Source organism: Carassius carassius, chromosome 46, assembly GCF_963082965.1.
Source record: "Carassius carassius chromosome 46, fCarCar2.1, whole genome shotgun sequence".
In the NCBI taxonomy this organism is placed as follows: domain Eukaryota; kingdom Metazoa; phylum Chordata; class Actinopteri; order Cypriniformes; family Cyprinidae; genus Carassius; species Carassius carassius.
The window spans coordinates 12812394-12837017 of NC_081800.1; the positions used below are offsets into that span (position 1 = coordinate 12812394).

General features: G+C 40.7%; 3 protein-coding genes across 6 annotated transcripts in view; all 3 read right to left on the reverse strand.

Moving 5' to 3' along the window:
• On the reverse strand, nt 1-13892 carry LOC132129485 (protein TASOR-like). 4 transcript variants are annotated; one of them, XM_059541107.1, is made up of 23 exons: nt 13437-13892; nt 11536-11681; nt 11288-11380; nt 10451-10523; nt 9767-9858; nt 9520-9654; nt 9305-9420; nt 9178-9209; nt 8977-9082; nt 8791-8894; nt 8599-8702; nt 8325-8397; nt 8155-8229; nt 7361-8068; nt 5572-5819; nt 5347-5473; nt 3314-4137; nt 3095-3214; nt 2829-2988; nt 2496-2595; nt 2234-2412; nt 2006-2140; nt 1-1912 (listed from the first exon to the last, which is right to left on the reverse strand). In XM_059541107.1, exons 1-23 carry the CDS (start codon nt 13750-13752, stop codon nt 462-464), a joined length of 5517 nt encoding a protein of 1838 aa, XP_059397090.1. In that variant the 5' UTR covers nt 13753-13892; the 3' UTR covers nt 1-461. The 4 variants fall into 4 exon arrangements, with proteins under 4 accessions (XP_059397090.1, XP_059397088.1, XP_059397089.1 ...); XM_059541105.1 differs by having other exon boundaries at nt 9178-9212; XM_059541106.1 differs by having other exon boundaries at nt 13434-13892.
• A 786-nt stretch (nt 13893-14678) lies between these two features.
• Nucleotides 14679-19909, reverse strand: LOC132128866 (dynein axonemal heavy chain 12-like). Its single transcript, XM_059540244.1, has 10 exons — nt 19811-19909; nt 19196-19330; nt 19073-19125; nt 18842-18973; nt 18474-18632; nt 17024-17269; nt 16737-16914; nt 16098-16641; nt 15157-15310; nt 14679-14956 (listed from the first exon to the last, which is right to left on the reverse strand). Exons 2-10 carry the CDS (start codon nt 19312-19314, stop codon nt 14781-14783), a joined length of 1761 nt encoding a protein of 586 aa, XP_059396227.1. The 5' UTR covers nt 19315-19330; nt 19811-19909; the 3' UTR covers nt 14679-14780.
• Nucleotides 19910-21069: 1160 nt separating this feature from the next.
• dnah12 (dynein, axonemal, heavy chain 12) overlaps nt 21070-24624 on the reverse strand; it is a 28585-nt gene continuing 25030 nt past the window's right edge. Inside the window, exons 67-74 of the mRNA XM_059540243.1 lie at nt 23190-23423; nt 22904-23092; nt 22706-22809; nt 22418-22622; nt 21760-21897; nt 21576-21667; nt 21415-21482; nt 21070-21326 (exon numbers count right to left, since the gene is read on the reverse strand). Of these exons, the coding sequence (XP_059396226.1) occupies nt 21133-21326; nt 21415-21482; nt 21576-21667; nt 21760-21897; nt 22418-22622; nt 22706-22809; nt 22904-23092; nt 23190-23423 (1224 nt within the window). The 3' untranslated portion in view covers nt 21070-21132. The remainder of the gene's footprint in view (nt 21327-21414; nt 21483-21575; nt 21668-21759; nt 21898-22417; nt 22623-22705; nt 22810-22903; nt 23093-23189; nt 23424-24624) is intronic.

Consider the following 24624-nt stretch of genomic DNA (forward strand, 5'->3'; position numbering starts at 1 on the left):
TTTGATACAACCTTGTTTTAATAGAACATCTGTACAACCAAGAATGTAAAAACAAAACAAACAAAAAAACAGCTAAAATGAAGAATGACTCACTTTTTCCTTTTAAAAAAATATTGTCTGAATTTTTCTCCTTGTTCACAAACTTTTTCTTTTTCTTTCTGAAATCCAAACAAAAAGTATTGACAAAAATGAAACATTGAAAGGCAATTACATTTCTTGGCAATATAAATATAGTGGTATGAACAAGGTTTTTCAAACATCTCGTTTAAGAAGAGCGTTACTGAAAACAGTGAAAATCTGGCCAATGTCGGAGTCACCAATCTCATTCATACAAAACCAGATTTAAATTTAATTGTTTTTTTTTCAGATGATGATGTTTTGATTTGATGTGCTCTTAAATGTTAAATATGTACATTCTTAATGCCAGTAGTCTTTGAGTGAGCATGGCATCCCTATGGCATTTAGTTATAGGTGTAGTCTGAATAGTAGTCTGACCGACCACCCCCTCCCCTCCCAGGGGGATAACCCCAGTTACAGGATGGGCCCCCTCTCATGTGACCCCGACTCGGTCTTGATCTCATGGGATGTGGCGGTACTCCTCGACCCCTGAAACCACCACGCATCATATCAGGATGTCCCCCTCTGGGATTGTACATGCTATTGTTGTGTCCTCCTCGGCACAAGGTTCCCAGTGCAGCTCCAGGGATGGGTAAGAGTCCTCTGCTGGAAGTACTGCCCCTGGTGGGAGGGGCTTGACTTCCACCCTGACTTTCAGAGGAAGAGTTCACTGGAGTTCTGCTGCCTTGGCCACATGAGGTTGAACTACCCATTGCACCTCCTTTCTCTCCACCGGCTTCTTTTTGGACCACTTTAGTAGTTGCCGAAGTAGGGGCACCTTCTTCCTCTTGTCCACGAGCGGTTTCACTCTCAATGGTCCCCACCCATGATCCATCTGCGGGCCTTGAGGCCTCAGTTTGGGTGAAAGGTAGAGCACTGAATCCTGCCCCACTCTGTCCAGCCGCGTAACCCTGCTGGGCTCCTGGTGTAGGACACCAGCCATAAAGCGCTGGAACAGGAGGAATTGGAGTGAGGGCTGGAAAATGTGTAGTATCTGGATAGGAAGGAAAAGTGGTGTGAAGAGAGGATGAGGGAGTAGCAGAAGATGAGGAAGCGGACTCTACACTAAAGTTAGCAGTTTGAGAGCCAGCAAGTCCTAACTGATTAGTGCTGCTTGCCGTTGACACCCCAGGCACTCCCACGCTGTCAGGAATGGGTAGGGACTGTCCAGGTGGATGAAGACAGGTGCCTGATTCTGGAGTAGAAGGCACCTCCACCAGGGGCTGAGGGAGGGAAAGGGGAACGGTGAGCGGTTGAGTAACAGGTATGATGGAGGTGTTTGTTGGAGTTTGGGTCCCAGGAGGAGCAACAGTTTGGCTGTACTCTGATCCCCTGGAGGCCACACTAACTGGAGAGGAATATGCTGAGGACACATGGTAAGCGGGAGAACCAGAGTAAGGGCTCCACTGTGCCGAGCTGGTACACAGGTAGCTCTGGTGGGGGTTCACACCAAAACTGGCCAGGGTGTCCTCTACTTCAGTCATAGAGGTGCTCTCCTGACTGGCAGCTTTATACTGAGCAATGGCAGACTTCAGAGCTGCGTAATCAGTTGAGTAAGAGCCCTGAGTAGGGTAAGCAGATGGGATTGGTTGTACAGGTTGCGTGCTAATGGGGTCCAAAGAGGGTTGGTCAGGGAGGGGTGGACGAAATCCATCGGTCTGGGGTGGAGGGGGCTGAGGTGCCTGTGGTTCCTTCAGGTCATTTTCAGTCTGAATGGACGTCTCTGTGATAACGGGCATGTCATCTTCAGAGTCTATAGACATGTCCTCCTCATCTCGAACCGCATCAGGTTCCACTGAGCAGTCAAAGAGAAGATAGTGTCAAAATTTAAATCTCTCATTTCTTTCTGAATTTTGTCAGGAACAGTAACAGACTTTTAAATCTTTACCTGGTTCAGGTAGGGCAGCAACCGCTACTTCTTCTGGGACACTGATCAAACTCTGGAAGTTGTTCATGATGTCATTCATACCTGCAATGATGACTCCACTACCGGAGAACTGCGAGAATGCGTCATCATGCTTTTCTGTTTACAAACACAGCGCCAATTGATCAAGAAACGTAAACTTAACATAGACAAATCCAAATATCAACTTTCAACTAGACTTGTTGCACATACCTGTCAGGAAAATGAGGTGTCGAAGCTGTGTGTGCTGAGCTTGCAGCTTGACCAGACAGTCTAAATCAGGAGCCGTCCTAGATGGAGTGTCGCACTCGTGATAAGGCAGAAACTCCACCAGGTGTTTCTTCTGGTAGGTCGTCAGCAGGTTTAACAGATCCAAGGCCTCAGTGTTCAGCCTGTGAAAGGGAGGATGTGAGAGATATTGGAGACTAGGAGTCTGTGAGGATTGGCAAAACACACTAATCCTTCGGTCTCTAACCTGCTGAGCTCTTTAAGCTTCTTCTGAGTCTTACAGTGCACCTTCCACTTCCAGGGTGAGCCCTGTTCCTCCAGGAACTTGAGAAATGCCCGTAGCTTCTCTGTAAACACAAATGTCAAAACGACAGAGAGGTGAAACATGAATGGATGAATCATTTACAATGAGATCAATAAGATGTTTTTAGGAAAAAAAGAGTGAATTTCCATTTCATGCAGACTTTAAAGAAAACAAAAACACCAATTTTTGTGATCCCACTTGAAGAGGGGGATTGTTTCAACAAGCTGGTGCAAGATGATGTTGTAAACCCCTGTACATGCTACCTTTAGCTCTCACCTAGTGTTATATTGTCAGGCTTGAGAATGAGCTCATCCGACACAATGAGACCTCCAGACACGAAAAGCTCATTGTAAGTGCGATTTTTCACATCATCCAGGCTGTCCACTCCAGCAAAGTAAACTGTGGGCAACTTCTTTAGAGACACCAGTGCTGGGATCTAAATGGAGTATAGAGGGAACAAGGTCTCAAAATGGATGCGTCTCAGTTTGCATAGTGCAACTAATTAACTAGGTTAAAAAAACAAAACAGAAGTTAACAGTTACCTTATGTACATGAGCGGCTATATCCTCATTCTGAATAATGATCATGAACTTCTGCTGACTTTTACGCTCTAGGTAATTCTGCGGATTGCAATCGATGTTGCCAAGGCTTCTTAAATACTCCTGTAAAACCAAACAAAGTAAGTAAAAGATAAGGCATTTCAAAGGTTGGTCAAATGTATCAGGCCACACTGAATATTCTGACATTTTATACTTTCAGACCTTGATCTCAGTGCAGAGTTCACTCTCCTCATCTCCTCTTTGAATGTAAAACTTTACTGCATTTTTCTGCATGATCTCCATCAGTGTGCACAAAACATCAGGCTTGATTTGCCCAATAACGCTGCCTCCCACAGTGCTTGAGGTTCCTGCATGAGTAGGCTCTGAAGGAATCTCTGGAACTGGAGCAACTGGAGGTTGACTGGCACTTGCAGATGATGGGGAGCACATAGGATTTTCCACGACATCTGTACTCTTGGGGTCAGCTGATTTTTCTGCTGAAAACCGGTGGAGCTCTTTAACAGTGACGAGGCGATGCTTGCCTGAAGGAGGAGGTTTGATGGTAGCTTGTGGCTTGCTTGACAAAGCCTGAGACTTAAGCACTGGAGATGATGTTTTAGTGTGAGGATGAGCAGGAGGTGAGGGCAGTGTGGGTTGGGCAGGAGCCGGCATGGCAGGTGGCAAGGGGGCGGGCACTGGGGCACCAGCAGGCGGTGACACAACAGCCACAGGTACAGATGCCATGGGAGCCTGGATCAAACGGCTCATCTTTTCACAGAGCGTGTTAACGTAGCCCTGCACTGGCAGCGGCGAGACATATTTGGATACAAAAGGTGAGAATGCCGAGCTTGACCATTCAGCCTGATCGTCACATCGTGGCAAAGGTGGCTGAGAGTTGTAAATTATATCTTGGGCGTCCATCAGTTTCTGGATCCCTGTGCAGAGGTTCTGGAACTCACTGTCGAGGATAGTGTCGACTACTTTCTTTGTAGAGTGTACCTGCTTCTCCCCTCCAATCAAACTAGGTTCACCAACTCCCTCTGGAACTAAAAACAGATTATTTATATTAGTTTGGTCATTTTATTATCTAAATTAATGCATATTTTTGCACTGTATAAGTGTTTGAGGGTTTTGCAAGACTTGACTCTGAAAGGCTGCACACTTAAATCAATATATTGTTTTAAACGTATGTAAACACATTGCTTTAACTATAATGACTTTGATAATATTATGACAAAGTTTCTTTAAGGCAGGGGTGTCAAACTCAATTCCTGGAGGGCCGGAGCCCTTCAGAGTTTTGTTCTAACCCTGCTCCAACACACATACCAAGTAGTTTTCAAAATAAGCCTGAAAGAATTGATTAGTTGGATCAGGTGTGTTTAATTAGGGTTGAATCTAAACTCTGCAGGGCTCCAGCCCTCCAGGAATTGAGGGATTTTCACTTCACTCAGTGGCCATCTTTGAAACGCCTCTTGGCTGCAAGTGAAGCTCCTATCTTTTTGAATGGGGAAACGTCAAATTCTCCAAAGCTGTGCACCAAGCTTATGATTCAATTACATTTTTAAAATCACTGTCACATCAATGTTGTTTCTTTTGCTCAAATAGCATAAAAAAAGCTTATTTTAAGGCTAGACCAGCCAGTGAGCATACGCAGTCTTAAGCGCACATCTCCAGAACGGTGACTGTTTCTATAGCAACCAGCTGCAATGATGTGATGACTTTACCGATTAGCGATTGGTCCTTTTATTCAGAGGGTGGGGCTTCCTTCAATGGCACGCCCATATTGAGCGTTGCATTTTTTTTTCCCATTCAAAACTATACGAGTGACACTTCTTGGGTATTCTATAGTCTTTAGTTATACACTTTCTAAAGAAAGGTTATTTCTAAAGAAATTAACACTTATTAGCAAGGATACATTAAATTGATCAAAAGTAAAGACATTTATAATGTTACAAAAGATCTCTGTATTTTGCCATTATAGGAATAAATGACATTTAAATAAAGAATTGCATTATATTAAATAGAAAACAGATTATTTAAATTGTATTGTAGTTCTACTGTGTTTTTGATTGAATAAATCCAGCCTTGGAGAGCATAAGAAACATCTTTCAAAAACATCTGAAACCAACTAACCAACCCTAAACTTTTGAACAGTGGTGTATATAAAGAACATATACATAACGTCATTTTTTTTAAGTTAATCATAATAATAATAAAAAGTATTCTATGTCGCAAGCATGCAGGTTAGGCCGGACCTCTGGTGGATGTTCTCCAGAGATGGTGACTTTGATGTGAGGCTTCTGCTTGACAGGAGGGCTGCTGCTCTAGACTGGACGAGGGACTGTACACATCCACACTGCCCCTGCTGCAGGCCATCTGATCCTAAACACACATACTACAGGTTAACAAAAACAACAATTGAGTGTGGCATTAGATATATTATGAGGAACAGTCCACAGCTCCAACTAATCCTGGTTAACCTGCTCTTCATCAGCACGTCTGCCACGCAGGTCAAGTTCACAGTGAGCGGCTGAGTCACTGGGGTCATGTCCCTCTACGCTTTTGGGTAGTATCGGAGGCTGGCTGCTGGCAGTGTTCGAGCTTTCGGCCATCCTGTTAAGCGTGCTGAGGAAGAGTTTAAGCAAGGCGTGCGTGTCTCGGAGGGTGGCACTCTGAGACACACGCTCCCGCAGGTCCGTGTCACACAGCCCCATGCTGTCCATCACCACTAACGCAAAGGGAAACCAGATGTCAACAAGGATCTCATGTCTCAGAGCAACAGCAGTTATACTCTGGTGCTGGAGCTCTTTTGTGTGAGTAAATACAGGCACAAATAAACACTTCAAATGTACGGGAACTGATGCTTTTCACCTTTATTTACAGCATTTAATAGAAGAATTATTTCAGGTCATTTTCCTATGCAGGTTTAGAAATATATATTTTTTAAACTGAAGCCTTCATTTTTTACACAGAAAAAAAGGTTTTCTAATAAACATCAGGAAATAAGGATGTTACCCTAAATAACATCTTTGTTTTGTTTTTTAAATAATAAAATAAATGAAACATTTAAAATATCGTTTTAAAGCGAGAATTCATATTCAGTATTAGGGGTGTAACGGTACGCAAAAATCACGGTTCGGTACGTAACTCGGTTTTAAAGTCACGGTTCGGTTCATTTTCGTTACAGTAAGGGAAAGAAATGCAAACATTAAACTGCAGGTTGTTTATTACTATAAACTTTTTTTTAATTTGTTTACAATTAAATACTTATTTAATTAAATACTTTTTAATAAAATATATATAAAATAAAAAAAGAATAGGAAATAAAATACTGCTGCAAAGTTCTCCACTAAATAAAATACTCTCAGTCTCAAACCAATATCATATAATAAAATATAATGAAAATATTAATAGATAACTATGATTACAGTGCAGCATTACCAATCCCAGCTTGTAGGCCTGCTCATATTTTAAAAATATAACTTTTCCAAAGTGTAAAATGCAGCATCAACCGTTTCAGTTTTTAGACCTGCTCAGATTTCGTTATTGCGTTGGACCGATCGGAATTAAGAGCAACGGTCTGTTTAAATGCGGATGTGAACTGCGTTTGAATTACAATCGTTTTTTTCCTAGTTGTAGTGATGTTCACACTCGCGTGATGCCTTTTGAAAACCTTAGGCCGGTGACACACTGGCATATTGCACCTGTCAGACATAGTCTATTTTGCCGTCAATACTGTTGACGGTGTCCTTTATCAGTAGGCTTTATATTTATGTTCAACATGAAGTATAGATATTGTTGTCGTGAAGACACAATCCTGGTATGTCGGCAGTCCCCCTTTATGTCACCTACAAAAGGAGTAGCGTGCCAGCACCGCGTCAGGCATGATTCTGGTGTGTAAAGACACAGAAAACGCGAAGCAGCCGTCACGCAACTGACACGCAGCAGAAACGCAACGCTCACGCCACGCAGCCAGTGTGTCACCGGCCTTAGAATCAGCTGCAGGGCGGGATTTGCGCTGAACGCGGAGACTTACGCCACTTAATATGTTCGTTTGGAAACACGAAAATGTATATGTTCCGCGCACAAAATATTGCATTCGGTACACACGTGCACCGTACCGAAAGCCCTGTACCGAAATGGTCCGGTACGAATACACGTACCGTTACACCCCTATTCAGTACTTTTATTCATTTCCATGAGTTTTCTTATACAGGGTTCCCAGAATCATGTTTTACCTTCCCCTACATTCGTTTGGCGCAGACTCACCTCTTCCTGGCTCTCCATTCAGCAGACCTGTCCTAAGGTACTTGCTCACGCCCCCAGGACCTTCCCTCTCCAGCCTCCTCTTCAGGCCAGCGGGGTCCCAGTCCTCTTCTCTTTCCGGCCCGCTCCCCTCATCCTTGCCCAAAGTCCGCTTATGTAACTGTATAAGCTTTAGCAATTTCTCCATCTTCTCTTTGTCATACTCTCCCTGTGACCTCTGAGCGCCACCGTTAGACTGAGAAACCCCAATCGTACTGCTACCCGGCACCTGTCTATCCGAACCTCCCCAGTCTGAGACAGGACTGTATTCTTCTGCACCGGCTGGGGGAGACGCTGCCCCTTGTCGGCTGTCCATCAGATCCTGCTGCAGCGCTTCCACAGGCAGCTGGAACTGTCCTGGACCAAATATGTAAGAGTTCAGTGCCACATCCATATTCTTAGGACGAGGTGCCGGGTGTTGGTTAGTCCGGTCATCCAAACTGTGCCGGTACTCTACTATGTGGAAAGGCCGTATGACACCTTGCTCTTTCTGGCTGAGGTAGTCCAGCACCTGCTGTTTCAGCCCCACCGCGAGCTCTTTGGGTGGATTGGCACGCAGCTTGTAGAAGCCATGATGCAGGGCAGGTACAAAATCGTCTATTTGATGGCTGATTGTGTCTTTAGGCTCTAGTGGAGCAAGAGGGTCCTCATTTACTCCAGAGTTCTTCGAAACTAAAAACAAAACCAAGAAGAATCAGTAGCAAATACACACTTAATACAGAGACACTTCAATAAACAGACATAAAAGAGACACTTACTCAACTTGGAGATGATTCTTTGCTCTTGAAATACAAAAAGCGCCTGCAAAACCCTGTCATTTCTTCCTCGTCGCTCTTTAAAGAAACAAAGACAGACAGCTTCTGTTATTCCACGCAACAGTCACACTGTCAGTGTCACATATATGGTTAAAAGCTGTGCATAAACCTACCAGGGGTAGTGTGCATCTGAGAAGACGAAAGGAGGAAGAGAAATCCTTTGTCTATCAATGGCTTCACCAAAACCTAGAGTGAAGAGTTTAATTATAGCATTACTATAATAAAACACGGGCAGTTTAAATTCTGCATGTCAGATCAGTGACACAGATTCTTTTAACAGACCGAAGACATGGTATACAGGGGTGAGAGATGGCAGTGATGTCATGCGAGAGTAAACCTGCAGGCATTAATGCAATAAAGTGTAAAGTGGGCTGTGAATGAGCTCACCATTCTTTCTCTCTCAAGCCGGTGCAACAGTCCCGAGAGGCTGTTTTCCTGTTTACTTCTCCCCATGACCTCATACAGGCCACAGTACATCCCGCACTTAAATGCTGCAAAATACCACAAAACATTATCATCATGTCAATAGCGCCACATCAAATGTTGTGGCATCTGTCAGGCTGAAAAGCATCCTCCTACCCTCTCGTGATCCACTGTACGCTTCCCATGACAGCAAAACGGGCGGGATCTTTCTCTTTACTTGGTCGAGATGCATAGCCATATTAATGTCAAGCTTGTCTGGGCTGAAAGGTAAAAAATATATATTTATACACATTTAAAAACAATGCAAAAAAAACTTAATTAGCAAAACAAAAGATGACTCACAGTTTAAGTGGAAGGTGAGTGAGACTTGAAGACCGGATGTACACTTGATAGACCTCTTCTCCCTTATTCACCAGCGAGCCACTCCAAACCGTATATCTTCGCCGAACTAAAGCAACAAATTAAGTAATAAAACAATAAGTCAGATTATACACCCATCTTTTCATTTTATGATCTGCCATGAAGAGAAAAAACAAATCATACCTCTTTGCCCTTCATGTAACGTGCTGTTTAATCTACTACAAGAGAAAACAAACCGCTCAAATTAAAATAAAACCTTGACAGATGGTCATTCATTTTCTACGCAAGTCATCAGTGAGCTTGTTTATACCTGTGTGTGGCCGTGGCCGACTCTTTGCCTTTGTATTGAAAAGACACAACCGCATATGGCAACACATGCCTGGGCCTTGACCTGAGCTCCTCAAAAGCAAATTCATAAAAGTATTGCTGGAATAAAACAAAGAGGAATCCATTATAACAGTTCATCTATCGGATCAAATAATACAAATCAGAAGTTCAAACTGAAAAACAAAATGAAACACTTACCTGAGTGTGCTCAAAGGCCCTATAGGACAATAATGAGGTCACTTTGCTGGCATTTTTAAATACATGGCTGTCATATTTAAGGGTCGGCTCAAGATTGTTTTTGGGCATGTTCTCAAATATTGTCTTCACTTTACCCTGCAAGACAAAACAGCATTACTCTTTTTTTGTGCATTATAAAATTAAAGCACTACCACAGTCAAATTTGATGCATGGTAAATGTAAATGTCAGACTCTGTCAATGACTTACCTTCATGATTTTAAATATGATTATGTCTCCAGCGGCTCCCACTTCAAATGGATTCATCTGTAACAAATCTGAGTATTTTGAGAGGTAAACCCCTAAAAATAGAAAAAGCAGCAATCAATGATATGAGAGTTACTTGGGGCGACATTCCTGTAAGCCACAAAAAGCCTTAGGGTAATCCCTCAAAATTTGTTAGCAATCCATTTGGAATGCAGAGTCTCTCATAGAGTTTGCTAAGATTAAATATTTGCAGAAACTATTTCATTTCACTAGTTAAAGCACTCCAAGACACGTTCATAAGATGCCGGGTTTGTGAGTAAAACACACAGCACCTGCTTCACTAAACCATACAAAGATCATGAATCAGAAATTCGCTGATCACTCAGCCAAGAACCAAATTGAACATTATGTTACTTCCAAAACCTCAAACATGCTCTGATGTTTATAGAAAGAGGTTATGGGGTGACCAATATATAAAACAGATGTTACTTTACAAACAGTTTTATCCACGCAAAAATGAACGTCCGTAGCGAGTTTGGCTCATTAACATTTATCTGGCCTAGTGAACACGAGAAATTACGGAACAGTGGTCTTTTTGGCCCTGACCAATTCAACTCCTCCAAACCACAAGATCAAGTGACCGGAGTCCTCCCAGCCAAACAGATATAAACAGATACAAACGCTCACCTTTGACAGGGCTTCCCAGATTGTTGATCCGCGAATGTCCCACAGAAAGACCCTTTTCGCAGACCATCTGAACCTGATAGAAACCACCAGATATTACTTTGGTTACAGTCATGCTTTTGATCAAGACTATTGCTAAATGATGTCAAACCTTTTCGAATCACTGTCTTGGCTTACAGAATTATTAATCTCACATTCCCTTTTACATGTTACGCCGTATATCCTGATAAATAATTAGACAAAAAGACGAGACACTACATGACCTAGCTGTTAAATCTAAACTTAAGTTAAATTTCAAAGAGGGAGCCACAATCTGATAAAGTTGTATAATATAATCAGATTAAATCTGAAAACCTTGCTTGCACTGCTATTTGACTCAAAGCACTGATAAAAGTGTGATAACTGTGGTAAATAGATACATTCTAAACTTTTCAATAACTCAGAGGAGTCAATATTAAAGGGATAATTCACTCAAGAATGAATATTTTGTCATTCATTCACCCTCATGTTGTTTCAAATCTATTAATTATATTCTTCTGCTGAACACAAAAGAAAATATCCTGAAGAGTGATGGAATACACACAACTGCTGGTAGCCACTGACTTCCAAAGCATGGAAAAATATACTATGGAAGTCAATGGCTACCAGCAACTGTTTGGTTGCACACGTTCTTCAAAATATCATCTTTTGTGCTCAAAAAACGAAAGAAACTCATACAGTTTTGGAACAACATGAGGGTGAGTAAATTATGACACTTTTTGGGTGAACTACTCATGTAAGGTTATAAATGGTTATGGAACAGACAATGAGTCACTTCAAGCAAAACTAACACAGCCTCACCTTATTCTTATCAGGCAGCAGAAAAGCATAAGATTCTGCGAGTTCTGCCTCTGTCCTGCCATTCTGCTTCAGTTCCCTTTTCTTCTCGATGAACTATGAAAAAGACAAATCATTCCATGTCAGTTTTTGATTCACTGAAAACAGCTCCCAAGCGGCCCGAGGACAATTTCAATCATCTAGTCTTTCGCAACTGCAAACAGAAATACGGTTTATCAACATCAACGAATTAACTTTCACTCAGCGCTCACCTCTTTCTCCAGGAGCTCGTTGTGAATGAGAGAAGCTTTAGTGTGAGTGAAAGTCCCACGGGAGTTGGTGTCCAGGTAGAACGTGGACAGAAGCTTCACGACGTCCTCAAACTCTCTGGAATCTGGAGACAATTGTTGAAGGAGACCTGGAAGACAGCACACATGAAAGACAGAGCTCAAAAGACATCAATGCATTCAAATAAGAAACGGTCAAGAAAATAAGGAAAAAAACTGGCGTTATTTTATTTTCATCCAAATGCATAGTTGAGTTATACATAACCTGACAGACACTCTCCCCAATGTGAAACATCCTGCAGTTCAGTGCATTACAAGATATACATCAAAGCTAGTGTATATGGGCTTTTGGTAACACTTTACAATAAGGTTCAATGTTAATGTATTAATTAACATGAACTAACCATGAACAGTACATTTTTTACAGTACTAATCCTTGTTAATAGGATTATTATAGGATTATTATAATAGGAATCCTTGTTAATATTAGTTCAGTATCACTCTTAGTTCGTGTTAATTCAAAGTCGATTCATGTTAACAAGCACAACTTCTGATTTTAATAATGCATTTGTAAATGTTGAAGTTAACAAACTAAGATTAATAAATGCTGTAAAAGCATTGTTCATTCTCAGTTCATGTTAACTAAAGTAATTAACTAATGTTAACTAATGATCCTTATTGTAAAGTGGGTTACAATTTATTTTGATGCATCCTTGTTACAGTGTAATTATACATTTAAGTGCTGAGTAATGTTAATTAAATACATGTACTTACTATATGGTTAGGGTTTGGCTTAAGGTTACTTGCATGTAATTATGCATAATTAATTGTTGTTATAATCGTAAGTACAGGTTACATGTGTAACAACAACACCTTAAAATAAAGTGTTGCCAGGTTTGGCGATGCCTTACAGTGATGTTGAAATTTACATAAAATAATGCTGCCATTATGAGAAACAGGATTATTGAATGAAAAAAAAGACATGTCACAAGGCTTAATACAAATTAGCTAAAACTAATGAAATCAAATATTTTTGAACTTGCATAAATCGACCAATTAGTGGACATAATGGCCAAAACATTTACAAAAGTCATCATTTGCGGTTTAAAAAAACAATTTAGTGTCTGTTCTGTTTTTCAACTCCTTACTTTATATAACAAAAGATAGAGCACTAGAGCCAACAAATGCCAAGCAAGATGCCAAAGTGAAAGCTGCCATGCATAACTACTACAAGCTCCTCCCAGTCTGGCACGGTTTCGATTTCATTCAAGCAGCGCTCTTCTGTTTACTAGATTTGATATTTTCTTTTGCGCTACAAGGAAATAGATACGAGAATGAATGGCAGTGTGTGTCCTAATAAGGCTGGCTGCACAGGACTGACAGGTGTTTCTAACCGTCGTGCATGAAAACTGAAGGGGAAATGCAGTGGTCAACTGAATCACACTGCTGCCATTGATGAGGAGGGAAGAAGTGTGTCATGTGGGGTGGCAGCAGTGTATGGTGTGGGAGGAGGAGTGTGGAGCCAGCTAGCAAAGCAATGACACCAGACTAAATGCACGTCTTCGAGGTTAGCGTAAATGACTCGCGCGGCCGCGTGCAACGGATCGGATCCTCACGTGCTGTTCGAGCTGCATGAGCGCGCCTTACTTATTAACCTGCAGCTTCGAGCGGTGCACCAGCTAAAAATCAATTTAGTAACAGTAGTGCAAACCTTTCAGGCTAATCACGTGGTGCGTTATATAGATCGGCTGTTTAGTTTTCAATTCAGGTCTATTAATTTGACTCGAAGCGGTAAAGAGCGTGCTTTTAGCGAACTTGCAGGCTGTGAAACAGAAACTGTCCATTTCGGGAATGGCAGTAGTAGTGGTAGCAATGGGACATACAACCTCTCCGCTCCTTGATTTTCCTAGGAATCTGAAAATTCCTCCTTGGCAGCTCCTCGGCCGACCTCGGTAACGTTAGTGTCGAGGGCGAGCCGCCGCAGTTTTTTAGGTCCGACAGCCCTGCCCTCCGTCGCTCAGAAGCATCTTGTTCAGACATTTGCTCGTCTTCACATCCAGCTTGATCGCCATTTTGCTTGGATGTGGCCGTGCTAGAGGCTGACAACAATTGCTTCTTGCTATCGCCATCCTCCAAGGTTAGGCCGCCGGCCTTGCTGCTCTCCTTGTCGATTTTTCTCTCCTGGCTGAAATTGCAAGCCATTTTTTCGGACCAGCGGTCACCTCGTCAGCTGGCGATGAAGTTGGTTTCAGTGCCGCTTCACGGAGTAATTCTCCTTCTCAACCAGTCTCCGCCATTATGCCTGTGACGTATGCTTTCCCCACCGCTGCAAAACTCTGGCGTCACTGTGTTTACACTCACGGAGGCGGACGCCCCCCAGCGGCGCTGCTGTGAACTGCGCAGTGACTGGACGTCGAGACCGTGAGCTCCGATCGCTGGCGCGCGAGCAGTGCCACAGAGAATCGGTGCCAAAAACGAATCGTCGAGTTGTCAGACAGTGACTCTTTGGGGAAAGTAATGTCTGTGCTCTTTTATTCACACCCAGAACCATCCCCATTAATTCCGTTCAATATGACCACATTTCGGAACATGAAATAAAAAGACTGAGGCAAAATATTAGGCCTACATAATTCTTTCTAACACAGACCTTCATTATTCAAATCGCATATTCTCACAACTCAAATACATTGCGGTTGCTAGTGAAAATGCTTCTTTTTTTCTAATAGTACAACAAATATTTCATTACTTTATCATTAGTATAATTTGAGAGAAGTTGAATTTAAGAATTCTTCATATTTAGTAACCCTTTGGCTTTGATGGGAGCAGCACTCTGGACACTACAGTCACGTTCTCCAGCATGATCTGATTTTATCTAAAGAGCATGAGCTTCAGCTGAAGAACATCAGTGTGCTCATTTGATTATTCATCTAGATATTGCACAATTCTAATTTTGTCTTTCCACATTTAAAGCAATAGTTTACCCTGTAATAAAAAAAAATCTGCCATCATTTACTCAACCTCAAGTTGTTCCAAACCTGTACGGGTTTCTTTCTTCCGTGTGAACACAAAACAGAAAAGGGAGCTGTTTTCTTAGATTTTTGGACCCCAAAAATGTGTTTTTATTCATTTAAAAAACAAATTAATATGATACCTTTTTTATTTTTTTTATTAAAAGTTTATATTCAAATAAAAAGTTTAATATCAGCTTCTCATGGACTCATGTTCTCATTTTACTCTTCTGTCACACTTCCTCTGCTGTAAATATCATACTCTATGAAGCGAATGTAGTCTTTGAGACTGGCAGGCAGAGGCAGGAAACTGATAAAAACTGGAGCCCTCAGACGCAAGCGGCCCAAACTGTCACGGATCTTCAGTCTGCAGAGATGCTTCAGGCTTCGAACGTTTTCTGATGAGGAGAGAACATACATTAATACACTCTGTACACTCATTTCAATCAAAGTATCTGCTCACTTTATAACAAGTATAACACAGCACTTTTAAGAACAATACATCAGGTCTACTGAAAATTTCAAGTTATTGGTTTTCTGGATCTCACTAAAGATAACAGTATCTGAATATGATCTCCAGATGTGACAGGAGACTCACCTTGTATCTTACATATTTCCTGCCACTGTTTTTGCTCAACCAGAACACTCTTCAGTTTGGAGCAGAGAGTCACATGATCAACGTAATCCAGCATGATTCTCACTACCTGGGCTGAGATGTGCTTGAGCCAGTACACTGTGATCACCTCACAGAACTGAACAAAAAGAGTTTAGACTTACAGTCGGTACCTTAAAGGAACAGTCCACCCAAAATAAAACATCTGTCATCATTTATTCACCCTCATGTTGTTCCAAACCTGTGTGACTTCACAAAATAAGACATTCTTAAGACTTTTTTAAAGTCATTGGGGTTCAGTTTTGTTTGGACCTAAATATTCTTCAAAATATGTGTTTCGCATCAGACAAAGTTATACATATACATGGATACATATATATACATAAGATTTTAAGTCTCTTGTGGTTGCATTTATTTGATCAAAAATACAGTAAAAACAGCAATAATTTATTACAATTTTGTAATATATTTCAAAATGTAATTTATTCCTGTGATGCAGTGTCACATGATCCTTCCGAAATCATTCTAATTTGCTGATTTGCTGCTCAAGAAACATTTCTTATTATTATTAGTATTAAAAAAAGTCTGTGGTGCTTAATATTTGTGTGAAAACCATGACACATTTTTTGAGGATACTTTGATGACTAGAAAGTTCAAAAGAACAGTACTGATTTGAAATAGTAATCTTTTGTAACATTATAAATGTCTTTGCTGTCACTGTACTCTCTTCACTGTTGTTTTGAACAAATTAATGTGTTTATTTATATTTAAAAAATATAACCTCAAACCTTCGAAAGGAAGTGTACATGTGTGGAACAACATTAAGGCAAGTGAATTTTCATAAAAATTTTTGGGTGAATCATTTCTTTAACAGCATCAGATCATACCCCTTTATATTGAATAAAATGAGCAGTAACTGGTCTTACCACAACATCTTTGATGACAGAAGCGCTCCAGCCCTCATAATCCACGGGCACATGTGAGGCCTGTCCATACGGACAGTCAAAGCAGCGCTGCACATCATAGCCATTATTGAGCAGCATACGCAGCATCACCTCATCCTTAAGTGCGTACTGAAGGGCAGAAGGGAAGTGGGTGGTGTTGACACGGGAGTAGTAGTTCACATTGGCACCATAGCGGAGCAGAGTGTTGATTAGCTCGTAGTTGCCCAGTCGCATGGCCACCTGCAGGCAGTTGACAGGGTCTTGATTGGGCATGGCCCCGGCCTCTAAAAGCCGCCTCGCTGACTGGACATCATTATTCGATACAGCGAAGAACAGCGCTGACCTGCGTTCGTCCTCATAGTTCCTGCGCACTCTGGGGTGTAGCATGAAGTTTGGGTCAAACCCAGAGCTCAGGAGCAGATCCAGACACTGAGAGTGACCGCCTGCAGCGGCGGAGTGTAACGGGCTCATGCCGCTCTCTTTAATCACCTCTTTCTTAGTCACAGGGATCAGCTGCTCCAGCGCTCTATGAAAGACACAAAAAGAGATTTTTTTCAGGACTACTGGTTGTATTCAGGGTGAACACTACATTGATTAACCCTTCATCAGTGTGGTACTCACAGCAGATGTCCACGGTAGGCTGCACGGTGGATGGGGAGATGGCCGGTGTGGGTGGGCACATTGGGATCGGCTCCATACTCCAGCAGCAGTGAAATGATATCAGGGTTTCCAGAAGCTGCAGCATCGAATAAAACTGAGGCTGAACCAGGAGACTGAGGCTTGGACCACACACTGGCCCCTTAACATGAGAGGGTTATTAAATATTATTAAAAGTGATTGACAAACAGACAGAATGATTGGTACTGTGGATGGATGGATAGATACCAACAGGAACATTTCAAAATCACCTTTCTGAAGCAGAATCTCTACAACGTTAAAATGTCCAGCTTGAGCCGCAAGTCCTAAAGGAGTATGTTCACAGACATCAACGATATTTGTGTCAGCGCCAGATTGTAGGAGCAGGTATACAAAGTTATCCAAGCCAAGCACGGATGCTTCATGTAGAGCGGTTCTTTGAAGACTTCCTCTTTGGTCCACTCTGGCATTGTAGCGTAACAGCAGCAGAGCCAGGTCATACTGGTCATTCTTTATGGCTGGAAAAAAAAGTCAATTCATGTATTCAGGCCAATACCGATAAGAATTATTTTAATTGTTTTTACTTTTTTAATTAAATGTAATTTATTTCTACAGTACTCTACATTAAAACTAAAACACTAAAAAGTCAATCAGTTTAAATCAGTGGTTCTCAACCTTTTTGACAAGGCCCTTTATTTTACAAAATATTAAAATGATTAAGGATTTAAAAAATATTTTACTCACAATTTCTATCTGATGAGGTACAGTATAGAGCTTGGCATAACCATAAAAACGTATATTCATTGTAAAAATGGCCACTACGATTTGGGATTGTTATTTTTTTTACACGACTTTTCCAGGTCTAGAAATCACACTTTAAAAATTAAGTAAATAATTTGTAATAATTTTACATTTAAAATCAATAAAAAATTTAAATTAAATGGGTGGTTGATCAGCTTTTTTCGAAGGCTTCATTGTGTTTATTGGGTGCAATCTAAGTGATTATTTAAAAAAAGCGCAGTATGTTGTCGCTAACCACTTAGTGCACGTTGTCCTTACCATTACAGGTAGTTGCATATTCACGGAAAGCAAGGTTTATGTGAACATCAGGGTTAGTGGTGTCACAAACCCGGGAAAAAGCTTCTTGTAGTCCCTAGTATGGTCTCAGAATTTGTGCTCTTCATTTCACTCATCCACAGCATGCACACACACAGCAGTGAGTAATGGGCAGCCATTGTGCTGCAGCACCCGGGAAGCAGTGGGGATTCGGTGTCTTAGTAGTGGGTATTGAAGGTGGCGCTGTTCATTCACTTTCCCCACCTACAACTTCTGCCGGTACTGAGACTCAAACCTGCAACCTCTCGGTTACAAGTCAGACTCTCTAACCATTGGGCCACAACTGCCCCAATTAACATTTAGAACAAATTGAGGCGGCACAATATTATGCTACAGTCTGAAAAATATTAATGTATTTTTAGATAAAGATTACATTTAATAGTGTTATTAAATTATTAGGTTTCTTTGCTTGGGTGCTAAACTTAAGGAATGCTCTATAGACTGAAGCATAAAATGTCATTTATCAGTATAACATGAATTAAAACAAAAATCTTTGAAAGAGAGAGAAAGAGAGAGAGAGAGAAGAGTCTTGCAGTTCTAATCTTAAATAAAGAATGTGCGCTTACTAAGCAATCTGTATGCTAAAAATAGCATTGCCTTCCACACCTGCAACCAATGCAGAATCATCATCCTCATTTTTGCAGTCAGGGTCACAACCGTTCTGCAGCAGGAATGTGGCATTCTCTCGGAGACCGTGGACAACGGCGAGAAACAGCGGAGTCTCCCCTCTCAGAGTACGGCATTGCCCTGACCCCTGAGGAGATGCTGAATGAGGAATTCTCAGTAAGCAATGACTTAACATGTTTTTTGGGGTTTAGTGAGGTGACTATTATAGAAGCTTATTTCCACAGAAAAATAAAACTTAACTCACTTTTTTTCCTTGCAGTTGTGAATTCTAAACATCTTGCAATTCTGCCTTTTTTCTGTGGCAGAAAATAAGCTTCTATAAACTACAGTATATTTATCTCATGGACCTGCATAAGTGATTTCCAGAATTCTCCTCTTGTGTTGTACCGCTGCCTCATGCATAGGTATCCAGCCCCTGCTGTCTGCATTAGACAGAGCCTCCTTACGCTGCACCAGGACCTTCAGAGCGTCCTCATTACCTGACATCACACATGTAGTGAGCATCATGAAGACTCTAGAACTTCCACAACACTTACTGAAAATGCTGATGAACAATTTCTGAAGGATTTAGCTCTTACCAGCTTGTATAGCGGTGAAAATTTCCTCATGGTCGATGCAGTCCAATTGATCACTGCTTAAACATCAAAACAAAATGTTAGCCACATGCTATTAGTGCATTAAAAGTGGTGATTTCACTATACCTGGTAGCTGAACCAGCATGTTTACTGGACTCCAGTAGACTCTGTTCAATCATGTACTGAGTGGCCTCATCTTCATCATCATCCCAGTCATCCTCCGCAGCATCATACACTTCCTCCATCTTTCACTGATAAACTCTAATTTGGTAATCAGAGCCACAAAATTTACCTGCGTATTTTCTGTGTCTTTACAATGTGCAAAAAGTGACTTTAGTTATCAGTATGTTTATCCACATTTATATCGTCTAGTTAAGGTTTTTTAGAATTTGGCAATAAACAGACAAGTCTAATGTAGGAAAAAATACAGTAGTATATCATGTGTATCATGACAAGCATCATGCTAGGTCAACTTTGTTTTTCGGTAAAAAGTTATAACCAGCACTAAAAACTGTGTTGTTGATGGATTGAAATTTCAAATTCATACATAGAATGAACGTAAAAAGAGCCTAACATCATATTTAGCAGCTTTGGTAATGTCATCCTTTAAATAATTTTCGAAATACTTTAAGAATGTTTCGTAAACATGCAACAGATCCCATGCAATCTATTTCTGCAGAGATTATCTGGAAGAATAATCAGTTTACATATGCTTAATTCAAAGGCAAATGTTTCTTCTACCTGAGACAACGGAAAATGTTGAAAACAGTCGTGGCAGTTGTATCTGTGCTGTGTGTTTTGGTCGCATTACAGTCTTAAAACTATTTTTATCTGTGCCTGCTTAAAAATACATGCACATGGGGCCTGGGCCAGCCAACCAACACCTGGCTTTGACCCACTGCGTGCAAGTCAATCTAGCAATTCTACTCCACCAGACAGCTGACATCAGAGTTCATGTTCTTAGCATTTGTGTTCTTAGGAACACTTGCAATGAGCCATGCTTTCTCCTGTATTCAAATATTTTTTTGAATTAAACTGTTTTGAAATTCACAGTAGACCGTATAAAACACAAACTCTAAACACAGGAAACAGGAAGCTGTGCATTGATTAAATAAAGCAATCCCAGTAGAGATACACATTATCTGATGTATTATTTATTAAATCACAATGGGGAAAAAAAACATAAGAATATTCCTATTCGCAATCTTTTTTTTTTTTTTTTTCTACTGATGTGTTTTTGCAAAAAGTCTAAATGTTATTAAAATATCCTTATGAAAGTAGCATTTATTTGAAATAGTCACAGCAGATATGAGTGGCGAAAAAAACTTTACTCTTTAATGCAATGTGTCCATTATGTTTCAGTGATGGAAAGTAGACTACAACAAATATATTAATGTTACATGACTGAAAGTGCTCTGTAGATCAATTTCTATACTGAAAAATATTTTTCACTTGTTTGGAGCTTCTGTAAAAAAAAATAAGATTACCGTATTTTCTGGACTATAAGTCGCACTTTTTTCATAGTTTGGCTGGTCCTGCGACTTATAGTCAGGTGCGACTTATTTATCAAAATTAATTTGACATGAACCTAGAGAAATGAACCAAGAGAAAACTTTACCTTCTCCAGCCACGACAGGGCGCTCTATGCTGCTCAGTGCTCTTGTAGTCTACACTGAAGACATAAAGCGCCCTCTCACGGCTGTAGACGGTAATGTTTTCTCTTGGTTCTTGGTTCTAAATAAATGCGACTTATAGTCCAGTGCGACTTATATATGTTTTTTTCCTCATCATGGCGTATTTTTGGACTGATGCGACTTATACTCAGGTGCGACTTATAGTCCGAAAAATACGATATATATTCTGGAGGTACTTAATGCTTCACCACTATCATCCCCCGTGCTGAATCAATCACCAGTTATCACAAATAAAAAAACACAATGACATTTAAAGAGAACAGTCGTTTGATAGTGTTTGTATAAGTAAAAGATATTAAAAATCAATTGCAGAGATATTATTTTTAATGAAGACAGTGGAAAACAAACAATCAATAAAGGGGTTCGGTGTCAATCATCTAGCTGACAGAGTAAAGCCACGCCTCGCTTGATCCAGTGCTGAGGACGCTTGCTGGTAGGGAGCAGCATGCTGATGACAAAGTTGGTTGAATGGCCAGTGGTGGACAGTGTACCTTTACGCTCACTAGTCTTGTAGAGGGGACACACATAGATGCTGTGGGGCTGTTCCATGCTCCTCTTATCCTCTAAAGACAGGTTTGGAGAGGTAGCTGAGCAAACTAGAAAACACATTAAGTGATAAAATGGATGTAATGAGAAAATTTAGAATCCTACTTGGTTTGATCCAGATGATAGGGACTGCATCAAATAAAACTTTGGGATACTGTTCAGCCAACACTCCACTGCAAGGAAGAACATATTTAATGACAAAAAATTATAGCTTAGAAATGATTATATTATTTCCAGTGTCTTGCTGCTGTGGAAGGTACTCTTGCCTTTTTCTATCCCACCGAGCTCCATCCAGGAACAGGCCATGAATGTAGACTCCATCTTCAGGAGATGAGTCGGAGGTGTCAAAAGGCAGAACCTAAAGTAATACAGAACAAATCCTTACAAATCATCTCTTTTTTTATCTATTGAAAGTACTTTCAGCCTTAAAAATGCAGTGGCAGAGGATACCTCATAATTAAAGCCAAGCAGGTCAATGGGGATGGAGTACTTCCTGGCGTAATTCTGCAAGGCACCTGTTATGAAAGCTTGAGTGAAGAAAAACCCAGACAACCAGAATACATGAGGCTTCTGTGTGTCATACCACTCCTGGAAAAGAATATGACAAAGAGAGACATGAATTAACAAAAAAAATATATATACTGTAATTTATTCCTGTAATGGCAGAGCTAAATCTTCAGTGTCACACAATCCTTCAGAAATCAATTTAATATGCTGATTTGATGTTCAAGTTGTACTGCTTAATATTTTTGTGGAAACTATGATACATTTTGTTTTCAGAATTCTTTTATAAATAGAAGGTCAAAAGAGCAGCATTTATTTGAAATATTAATCTTTTGTAACATTATAAATGTATTTACTGACACTTTTGAGTAATGCATCCTTGCTGAATAAAAGTATTAATGTCTAAAAATATTAGAAAATATTAAAAAATAAACTTAAAATGTTAGAAATTTTGATACAACTTTAAATTTTGACATTTTTTATAAAAATGTTAAACCATAACATGCATTGAAAATATGTATTGCATTTAAAAAATGCAAAATAAAAGAATTTCCACTAGTTGTCTGATACTTTTGGACCCCATTGACTGTGCATGATCACTGACCTGCAGAAACTTGAGTCTGGCTAGGAAGTCATTGACATAGCTGCCCAATGGCTTGAGACTAGGATAGGAGCATTTGGCCCACTTTTCTGGCACTTTCCCCACCAGCAGACTGCCAGCTACAGCCTCTAGCTCTGCATCCATCACCACCTGCCCCTTAATGGCCTTTATCAGGTTCTGCAGACTCACACGTATAGTACTGCTCAAACTACAAGAGGAAAGCACACAAACATCATATGTGGAATTGTTTCTGTAGACATTTTGGATCTAAAATGAGCTCCGAGGACTCACTTGTTGTACCGCTGCATCTCCTGCACGAGCACTGTATTCATGCTCTCCGCATAACACACAGGAAACTTGACAAGGGCAGACTCAATGTCAAAGTTACCTGGAAGCTGCATGGCCAAAATCAGAATGTCAAAAAAATCACGTATGCAAAATACCTTTTTATCCCAATAACAATTGATAACCTAATGAATGATGAGTTACTTTAGACAGGATGTCATTTGCAATGTCCAGTAGAGTGGTATCCCCACCAGAGCCGCCCCCTCCCTTTGAGCCGCCACCCTGGGTCAGGATGAGGGAATCAAATAGTAGTTTTGTCTGTTGAAGGTCTTTGGAGATGTCTACATTCTCATGCATGCCAAACACCTCAGGATGCTGGGTAGAAGGTAGGTTCTGTGGAGCAAATGCAGTGCATTGTATTGCGCTGTTTCATCAGAGTTTGTATTCAGTCCGTGGTTAGCAGCTACTGTGTCATCACATAAATCCTTACCTTAATAAACTCCACATAGTCTTCATAGATGGACTTTGGTGGTGCGTGATAATTGCCACTGGGGGAGAAGGAGTAGCGTGGGTGGTCGATAATGTCTGTATTGTAGAAGTCAGCGAGGACTGTCATGAGGAGGCGGCGGTCCCAGTCATCTGTTACACGCCCTCCATAGTTACACTCTCCAGTCAGATACGTGATGGCCTCAAAGGGAACCTCCTCATACTCGTTCACAAAGAGCTACGGAACAAAAAGAGGGAAAGACAGTAATATTAATCAACCAACAATTTTTTTTAACACTATGATGATATGAACAAAGAAAGAAATAAGCATAAACAATTACAATATGCTTTGTGGTAAAATTATTCGCACTACCATTGTCACAAACTCACGATCACCAGCTGGAGTGCCCTTGATAACCATCCCATGACTCGGTCACTCAGTCTTGGACTTCATTTACCATAATCCTTTGCACAGACTCATCAGCACTTATTGTTTGCACCTGTGTCTCCTTAACCCTGTCTGCTCACCCTATATATAGCCTGCTTCATTCAGTCATTCATTGTGAAGTCTTCTGTCATAAACGGGTCAGAGACACGAAGGCTGAATAAATGGGCAGACTAAATCAAGACACAGGAAAACATTACCAGACAAATGAACAAGGAAACACAAGTGTATACCCGTGTTTCCTTGTTCATTCGTCTGGCGACGTTTTCTTTTAGAGGCTTATGTCTAGTGGTGGGTAGAGGGAGGCTTCATGAAACACTGAAACAGTCGAAACAAATGTGCAGAGATTTCGAAACAATTCGACACCTGTCTCTAAGTTGACACCTAGTGGTCATTTTCAAGTATTGCCCTGAAATAGTATTGACAATGAATCATTTAAGCAAATTTACGAATTATAACATATATGTATTTTGTTGGGGGAGTGGTTAGTGTGTACACCTGGCATGTTGTCAGAACCAAAGTTGTCACTTTAGGTTTGAATACCGGGAGAAGCATTAATATAATTATAATAAATATTTAAAAGTTGTTATTGGTCTGTTCTTGTAATGTGTTGTAACATCTCTCTGACATTATTATGTTATTTTGGTCATGGAATTTTTTTTTTTTTTTACATATTATAAAGTTTTTAATTTAAATATATTAATTGTTTTGCTGCATTAACTCCACTTTTATACTTTGCGGAAGTTAGTTTAAGACAGATGTGCGATTGTGTGGTTTGTTCCCGATCTTGTCGATCAAAAGCAGATTCGAGTCTCGAAACACTTGTGAAACACCCCGATGCTTTGAATCGCCATAGTCACGTGACATGGGTGTTTCGATTCACACTTTGGAGCAGTGTTTTGAGACATCTGCACTTCAGGGTCTCGACACCGCGTCGAAACATCAGTTTCGCGTCAGTCATCCCTACTTATGTCCCATGTTCCTGTTCTGCTCC

Bases quoted from the DNA above. Each gene is read 5' to 3' on its own strand.
- LOC132128866 (XM_059540244.1), bottom strand. From the start codon at position 19,314: ATGGAGGAAGTGTATGATGCTGCGGAGGATGACTGGGATGATGATGAA. The intron at 19,126-19,195 runs GTATAGTGAAAT...ATGTTTAAGCAG, and splicing joins CATGCTGGTTCAGCTACCAG to TGATCAATTGGACTGCATCG. The intron at 14,957-15,156 runs GTGAGTCTCCTG...TCTCCTCATCAG, and splicing joins GGAAATATGTAAGATACAAG to AAAACGTTCGAAGCCTGAAG.
- LOC132129485 (XM_059541104.1), bottom strand. From the start codon at position 13,752: ATGGCTTGCAATTTCAGCCAGGAGAGAAAAATCGACAAGGAGAGCAGC. The intron at 11,682-13,433 runs GTATGTCCCATT...GCTGTCTTCCAG, and splicing joins AATCAAGGAGCGGAGAGGTT to GTCTCCTTCAACAATTGTCT. The intron at 2,413-2,495 runs GTTAGAGACCGA...TCCCTTTCACAG, and splicing joins AAGCTTAAAGAGCTCAGCAG to GCTGAACACTGAGGCCTTGG.